Source organism: Condylura cristata, unplaced genomic scaffold (assembly GCF_000260355.1).
Source record: "Condylura cristata isolate star-nosed mole 26May11 unplaced genomic scaffold, ConCri1.0 scaffold00003, whole genome shotgun sequence".
In the NCBI taxonomy this organism is placed as follows: Eukaryota; Metazoa; Chordata; class Mammalia; order Eulipotyphla; family Talpidae; genus Condylura; species Condylura cristata.
The window spans coordinates 7,348,792-7,357,648 of NW_004567104.1; the positions used below are offsets into that span (position 1 = coordinate 7,348,792).

At 34.4% G+C, this 8,857-nt stretch overlaps 1 protein-coding gene across 2 annotated transcripts in view; it reads right to left on the minus strand.

Moving 5' to 3' along the window:
* Positions 1-528: 528 nt before the first annotated feature.
* The window catches only part of MECOM (MDS1 and EVI1 complex locus), a 562,721-nt gene continuing 554,392 nt past the window's right edge, over positions 529-8,857 (minus strand). For both annotated transcript variants that reach the window (XM_004674937.2, XM_004674940.1), the window contains 4 exons: positions 8,134-8,278; positions 5,404-5,640; positions 4,406-4,589; positions 529-802 (listed from right to left, as the gene is read on the minus strand). In XM_004674937.2, coding sequence (XP_004674994.1) covers positions 668-802; positions 4,406-4,589; positions 5,404-5,640; positions 8,134-8,278 — 701 coding nt within the window. In that variant the 3' untranslated portion in view covers positions 529-667. The remainder of the gene's footprint in view (positions 803-4,405; positions 4,590-5,403; positions 5,641-8,133; positions 8,279-8,857) is intronic.

The window sequence follows — 8,857 nt, forward strand, 5'->3', positions numbered from 1 at the left end:
TAGTTTTTAACAATGTACTTAAGAAGGCAAAAGTTAAGGGGGGAATAATAAGTACTCCCTTTAATCAGTTTCTATAATAACTGAGTGTGCATTTCATCCAACTACTTCCATCTTCAAAGGGTTAAATTACATAAAACTTTAACAAAGAAAAAATTTAATTCTGTAATTCAAAGCAACTGTTTCCAATCATGTATCAGGTGATCTTGTACAAAAGAGAATGCAGTTTCTATGGAGATTTCATTCATATCAATGCCATCATCTCAACTGCCCTCTCACCCACCCACACCCTAGGGCAGGGTGAACTGGGAGATGCCTTCTGCCAGCAAATTTTGCATTTTCATTGAGTCATTCTAAGTCGCATTGATCCTCCAGAAGTCAGCAGTGCCTTTGCTGTGCAAAACAAAATATCGAGAATAAATAGTTTCTTTTTTCTTTCTTTCCTTTTCTTCCTTCCTTTTTTCCTTCCTTCCTTCCTCCCTTCCTTCTTCCCTTCCTTCCTTCCTTCTTTCCTTTTTTTTTTTATTTTTTAATCATTCAGTTTAAGGTCACCAGACTTTAAATGAGTGACCCTTCAGGTTTCTAAGGCATTCTGCTCAGCAGTCTTTTAAATAGTCCTAGAGCCATGTTACTGCTGGACTTGGTCCCATTCTGGTCAACCTTGGTAATGTCATACGTGGCTTATGGACTGGATGGCACTTGATTCCGCTGCAGCCCTTGCCATACTGTGCCACACGTCAGAAGAGCTGTGGGAAGCAGAATGGAGGGACTCCTTGTCGGACAGTGACAACATCATGGCGTAGGCCTGGGGTGAAAAGGACAGAAATAAATGGCATTACAAAAATATCACTTTCAATGTGAAGAATATTCCCCAATATTTACCATTGGGGACTGTTAAAGATGGGATTGTGAATAGGACCACTCACTCCTTGTGGGTGGGCTTGGAAAAGACTTTTTAATGTTTTAATGATTTAGGGTTGCTGATAGCCTTCAGTATCTAGAGTCACAAAAGGGACTACATGTTCGACAGAACCAAATATGAAGTATCATACCTAATTAGACAATTAGTTCGTCCACTGAGAAACACTAGCTTTCCTCCTGCCTGATCATACATATAATCATCACATGCACAGATCATCCAAATGACGCCTGTGTGCATATGACTAAAACCACAAATAGAAACAGGACATGGCTTGGCCTTGACAGCACTGTGGTCATGTAAGGAAAAATGTCTGACACCTGAGCTCGGTAACTGAGCGCACCAAAGGTGACATGACTTGCCTGAGTCACTCAACTACATAGTGGAGGAGGCATAAATAGAACTCATTTCTGCCCAACTTTAAATCCAGTGTCCATTCTCCAGTTCCCTCCCATTCTTGAAGTATGCACTGATGACAGCTAACGACCTGGAAAGCTGAGATAGAGCAAATCAGTTCAACTAACAAATAAAAAAAAAACAAACTTAGACACAATGGTGTTCTGCCCAACTTGTGTTCCAATGTCAGCTGAGCAAAAGGTGCATGGAGGTGTGCCGTGAGGAAGTGCTCTCTCTTTCCTATTATCATGTCAAATCTAAATAACTGTTCAGAGAATCCCCCATTTGCTGCCAAGTAAAATATTCCAATAAAATGTTTGGTCTTGACTTGTGAGTGAACTTTTCACTGTTGATTTGCTATTGTTGGTTTCATCCATTGCTAAACTCACTTGTCAAAATGCTGCTGAAGTGGAATCATTAAAGTCCTGCCAAAGACATTCCACTGTCTGTAAACAAAGACAAAATGCCTCTGTTGTTAAGCAGAATTTCATCTCTGGGATTCATGCTGAGACATGTGGCCAGTCTGTGGTTTCTTCACTAATCATGGCATTTAGTTGGAAAATCTGCCCTTGCAGGCTGCTGTTGATTTGCTGGGTCATTGCTCTAAATGTACACATTTGACTTTTATGTATGCAATTTGCCTCCTGAACTTCTTCAGAATCTAACACCATTGAACAAATATTTCTTGAGCATCTACTCTATGCCAGACACTAGGCTGGGTCCAGAATGAAGAATAAATAATTTAGACTCTTTGCCCTTAAAGCTTAAGGTATGGATTAGGCAAGCACTGAACTTTATCTATTCTAATTATGTCCCTACTTTAGGTAGTAAGATAAAAAAATAGCTTTAAGAATATTCTAATTTGGGGAAAGATAAAAAGTTATAGAGAAGATTTTGGAATCCTGAATTTTAATCTGAGCTCTAAACTGCTTTTACACAACTAAACTAAACGTGACCTTAGGCAAGCTTCTCATCCTTTCAGGGAAAATTTCCTTACATAAAATGGAGACACTGATGATAATGCTTGTTTCCAAAAGTCGTGGTGGAATAACAGCACTAACTTACATAAAGTACTTAGCTCAAAGCCTGCCATAAACATTACCGATCATCATGAAATCAACTTTTTTAAGAATAGAGTTTTTCTGAGAAGATTCCATGAAGAGTATAGCCACTGTTGTATTTTCAACTATTCAGGATTCAACCACTCTAATCAGCACAGAATAAATATATGAATGCTTTGAGTAATGTATCTGAACCCATTCTGATTCTAGAAAATGGCAAGTATACAATATCTGCATTTTGGTAGTCAAGAAATAATATTTCATGCACAAGGCTCAGTGCCCAGCCTCTTTGTCTGACAGCTTAATAACTATTGAATGAAAGATGAAGCGTCTCATGAAACAAAGTTGGTTTGCAATAAGGTCTGAACATTTTCAAGCTAATACATAAATATATTAGTAAAATAAAATAGTAAAAAGATATGAGCTAGGATTACAAAATGCTAGCATTTCTTGCAAAGATAATTGGTGGTCCAACAGCATAGGTATTTTATGTCAAAACACTGGTATTGAAATTTCTTATAGCCATTATCTCTGGGTTCTCAGGTTCTTCTACTTTCTACCACATCTGACAGTTTCAGGAAATTTAACCTATTGTATTAGAATTCAAAATGAGTTGGTAAATAGTGAAAATAACATTTTTTTTAATGAGAAAATCTGCATCCCTCCAATATACTTGATCATCTAGCAAGAAAGAAATCAATAGTTTTAAAAAATATACTAGCTATCTCTTCTGGTTGACTCGAAGTAAAAATGATGTGTTTCCTCTGGTTAGATTACCTTTAATGCCAACAATAGAAAAAAAAAAACAAAACAAAACAATTTCCCCTTGGAGTCACACAGCAGGAAGAGATCTTAGATGTCTTCTCCACTTGCCTCTCTTTACACTGCGGAGACAGTAGCTGTAGTCCTGAGGCCGTGCCCACAAGTTCACAAAGAGGGTAACTACAGTCCTGAGAGATGACTGCTTTTATTTCAATTTTTGCCTATTATCACACATCTTAGTCTTTTAACTAAATTGACTAATACTTTAAGAATATGTATTGTTTACTTTGAAAAATGTTGTTACCAACTTAGCAGGGATATGGCCACATTTACAATCAAAGTTCAGTCCTCAACATGTGAGCAAATTAGACAACATTTCCAAATGGATAAACCAATATGATCATATTCTTTGATATGCTGGGTGACCCTCAAAGTGAACTAATGGATCAAGCAATTAAAATGAAGTGATCAATAATACAGTAATAATAGAATGTTTCTTTTTGTTCCTGTTGTTGACCTGAAGAGAACGATGTGGTTGGTTGTGCGTATCAAGCAGAAAATAACTTTACTTTCTTTACTTTATAAAGGAATTAATGAAATGATATTCACTAACTGGAATTTATGGATCCTGGGATGGACAAATTTTATTTACCATAGTTATGACAGAAAGATGTATAACCAATAAACTTGGGTCTTAGTCATTCCTTCAATAAAAATTAGGAAGTTTTACTTCTAGGTTTGCTATTAAGTTGCTGCAGACTTTCAGAGACTAATTTTAACTCTGACTCTCAGTTTGTTCCTAGATTCTATAACTAGGTGGCTTGCTAATTAATTATATACAATAGGAGATAAAAAAAATAAAGATCAAAGTTCACTCACAAAAAGTAAGAAGGTAAAATCATGTTAAAAATTAGACACAAAGCAATTACTAAATAATACAGAAATAAATATAAATAGATGCGAGCAAACATTGTAAACTACCTTACAGAAGTTAAAAGAATTTCTAAGTAGAGAAAAGATTACTGTAGGATAAGATTCATTACCAGAAGTTTCTGTGCAAAATTCAGTCATATTATTTGCTGCATTGGTTCATTGTTTTTAAATTCAATCATAGACAGAGTAAAAGGATGGGAACAATATGATGGAAACATCTGAATGTGTTCAGATGCTAGAATACTGCCAGGTAGGATATCTGCTTTTGGTAATCAAAGGAAATGTACATTCTCATGCACAGTGTCACCGTGATTCTATCCTGTAGGAAAATATGTACCTGTGATTTGGACTTTCTGTGTAACGGCTGTTTAAGTTCCTCCGGCACATGGGAAGTACTAAAAGAAGACAGCTCGGCTTCAGTATACTGATTATCTTCCATTTTCCTCATTTTGAGGCTATCTGTGAAGTGTCTTATGTGATCTAAAGCAGAAAGTCCAGTTTTATATTCTTCCTCTTTATACCTAAAATGAATCAGTAGGAAAGCACAGAGTTTGTTTTCTTTTTTTTTCTTTTTCAGCCTGTCATTCAACCAAATCACTTTTCATTTGAATCCATACAGCTGTCAAATTTCATATTGTATTTGCAATATAAACTAATGTACATTAATTATCGGGTGCTTTAAAATGCTTGCAAATATTTTAAAATATATATCCTTTAAAATTTTTCATAACTAAACTCAAGCATATATTTCAAATAAATTGTTCAAAGTCAATGACATGTTAAGTCACCAATGCAGTGGAGACAGAGTTTATGTTTTTAATTTATATTAAAGTCAGTTATGTCAATATTTAATCAATGCTAACTATCAATTTAAAATATAATATTCTCATTAAATTAATTGTGTAACTTTTACCATTTATCATCTATCACCTATACAGACTACATGGAATTTACCTCATTAAATATCTGATTAAAATCATACTAGAATGAAGTAAAAAAATATATAAAAATCTCTACTTTTGTTGGTGTTTTATAAGTAAAATCTAACTACTTGATTGTGTGCTTATATAATCCTCAAATAACCTTCCTATCTCAGGTTAGTCAAAACACAGTTGTTTTTATGTCCTTTTGGGTTATATTGATGGTCCCCTTAGTTTTCTATTTAAAAATAATACACAGAGTATGCCTCTCTACTTCAAATTTTATTTTTATCATTTATTTCTCATATATTTCTTATCACTGAAATATTGTTCTGATGGAGAAGCAGACAGAAGAAACTGTCATCTTACATGTGGACTCACATTTGCTGACTGACCAGTGTTGTGGGGCACTCACCTCATGGGCGAAGTCTTGCAACTCATCTCTAGGGCACTGGCTTCTTCATAGTCATCCTCGGGGTTTCCTTCATGTAAATTACTTGCCACTGGCTCCTTTCCTGTTTTCCCAGTAATGTCATTGTCTTCATCTTCCTCATCTAACAGCACCTCATCTTCTACTTCTTCATCATCCAGTAAATCTGAACTTTGGCTGGTTACCAGAGCCTTTTCATCCTTAAAGTGACTGCCGTTCATTCTTTGAAAAGCATAAAAAACACAAGATCCAAAAATTGGTCCCACTTTCAAATGTGCAATTAGCTTTATTATGTCTTCCTAGAACACTTATAAGCTCTGTTTATACTTTATGGGAATGATGGGAAAATAATTTAACTTCTCAAATGAGAAAATAAAGAAAAGAGTGGATGATTATTCAGAATATAAATGGAACCTCTGGCAGAACTGGGAAAACAATTTCAGTCTTCTATTCCTTATCAGGCCTTTGCCTGATAAATGATATTATTATGTAATAATATAAAAAAGCACATGGACATTTTCTCTATATACTATTAACTATTATCAGATAAATGCCCACCACTTATATAGATAGATTTATGGAAAACTTATCTCCCTGAAACATTGACAAAATCTTTAACACATAAGCCTAAAGTGAATCTAAGCTTTCTAAGAAAATGTGAAAGTAGCTGTCAAGGATCAGCTGGTTTTTGGGATTTCTAAGTGACATCAGTGTTTTTGCCATTTAGCCACTCTACCCAAATTTGGAAGTGTCTGCGAATTTACTTATTTGTACTGTATTTTCAAATGATCCTTGATGGTCTGAGTGCAAAAATATCTCTAGTTTTCCAGGATAACACTGGGGTGGGAACATGAGCTAAAAAAAAATAATTGCCCCAATATCTCTTGAAGTTTGCTGACTTGACAAGCATATCTAATGTAATGATGAAAAACAAGACTATATTTAAAAAGTTATGCATGATATCTGTTGGTCTTTACAAGAAAGTTAATACGTGATTCAAAAGTTTAGTTGCAAAAAATAGTTTAGTTACATGGAAGTACCAGCATCATACATTTGAGCATTTATGAAATGAGGATAAACTTGAGTTTGAAAGTGAACACTAAAATAAGTGCAAAGAAAATTTGTTTCACAGTAAAATTTAAATGTTGAAATTCAGTTTCAAAATAATGATAGACGTTTTGAACTAAAGAAAATTTCCCCTGAAGCTCATCCTTTCCATGTATATGATGAGGAAAGTAAGGGGGCTTGCCCAATTTCAGAGAACCTGGTAAAGATCGAACCATTACAGTCATCCAGGTGCCCCGAGATGACTTATTCTTTTACTTTTACACTAATTTAGAAAAGTCACTGAGACTGCTAACTTATAGTTAAATTCATGTATGAATTTCATATTTTATGTAAACATTTTTCAAATTATGAAAAATAAAATATCAATGCACTCCCATTATTTGCCATATAAAAATCAGTATAATTGAATTTTTAGATTACTCGTGGTAAAATAATTAAGTAAACAAGCTTGGGTGTGACAGACGCACGTTGTAAAAATCCAGTTGACCAGAAAATGTCATATTTTATTGAACTTTTTGTATAACTAATCTCTTAACCTCTTTTATCAAAGAAAGATGAAAACATGTTTTGCCCAGACATAAATTATTAGTTTCCAGATCCACTGCCAACTTGCTAGCTTGAATGGATTGAAATTGCTATTTGAAAAAATGAAAGAAAAAGTAAAAGAACAAAAGAGTGCATGGATGAAAACCAAAAGTAACAAAGCCAACATGATTACGAAAACCTATTTGTTAATTATGCTTTCAAATGTGGCAATTTATGGGGAGTAAATTATTCATCAAAAGTTGTCTGATAGGAGTTGAGGGGAAAAAGTCAGATGACTCAATCTTTTTACTTCTGTACTGTTTAGACATGTTGAGGCCAGATGTTGCACTCTACCTATAAGGGCTCACAATCTCCAGCCAAAATCCAGAAATTCTGAATAAGCATCTCAGAACTCAAATGGTATTTTCATTCTGTGTTTCATTTGTATCTTGTAAATATAAGATTGTGATTTCCTTACTTCTCCTTACTGCTTTGTACTTCTGATCATCTGTTTTCTCCCTCCTCACCCCCTATTAACATATATATACTAATATATACACACACACACATATATTTATATACAGAGCCATACATATTCATATATTAGCTGTAATTATGCACTGCATGACATTAGTAGTAACCTCTATGTGGCTTTTTTTCCCACTTGGCAAGTATAGATAAAATAAGCTAATTAACTATCAAGAGAGACAGCACAGCATATTACTGAAAGCTGGGGTTCCAGAACCAGACAGCCAGACCGAATACCATTTATTACTTAATATATGACCTCTGGCCAATTATTTAACCTCCAATGTCTTCATTCCTTCACTGATAAAATTACATAATAATAACCATGCAATCATAAAGTAATTATAATAATTAAATTAATACATACAAGGTGCTTAGAAAAATATTGTCAGTTTGCACTAAAAAACTAAATATATTACAGCTGCTGGTGGCAGTACTAGGCACATCACAGAGTAAGGGTAGCAAGTGTATTTGAAAACATCCTTCTTTTCAGAAGACATAACATTTACTTATTTTCTTCAAATTAAGATTCAAACGTTAGCGTTTAATGATTTTTCAGGTAACATTGTCATAGCACTGAAGAAGAAACTTTACCTCTCCTCTGTGTTTCTGGGAGACTGGCTGCTGTGGTTGCTGTTCCCAATGAAATTTCGGATTTCTGTAAAGTAAGCATCTTCCTTGTCATCAAGAATCGCACCTGTACTTTCCAGTTCAGAATGAGGAGACGATGTAGCCGTACCTGAGGGAAATTTCTCTTTTATGAAAAAGGCCATTATTTATACAGCAACCTATTTTGAATCCATTTTGAATTCTTTATAAATCCAATCAGTGCTGGATCCCAAAACAGGTTTCTTCAAATATTCATGGTAATTTAAGAGATCAAAGTCTCTACAATTTACTATAATTCACATTTAAAAAAAAGAAAAAAATCCCTTGGGACTGAAACCCCATGTATTATTACCTCTCAAAGATGTAATTTCTCCCACCAGCTTTTTCCTACCTCCTCTATGACATGGAACATTTTTATTTATTGTGGAAATAAAGTGAGGAAAATTATAGAGCACTCAAATAGATTCTTCCAGAAGAAACTGCATGGTCAGTTCTGGTCACAGTCAAAATGCAATTATCGCTTAAATATGCTAGCATACTTTTAACTGAGGACATGCTGAAGATTCTGTTTTCTGATTTAGTTCACTAAGCCATGAGTAGACTAACCTAGGAATTGGTATGAACTAGTATTAAGAGTACAGTATTGAACCTGTGATATGACATGAGTCTATTTCCTTGCACCTTTAACTTTCTTATGTTCCTTACAAAT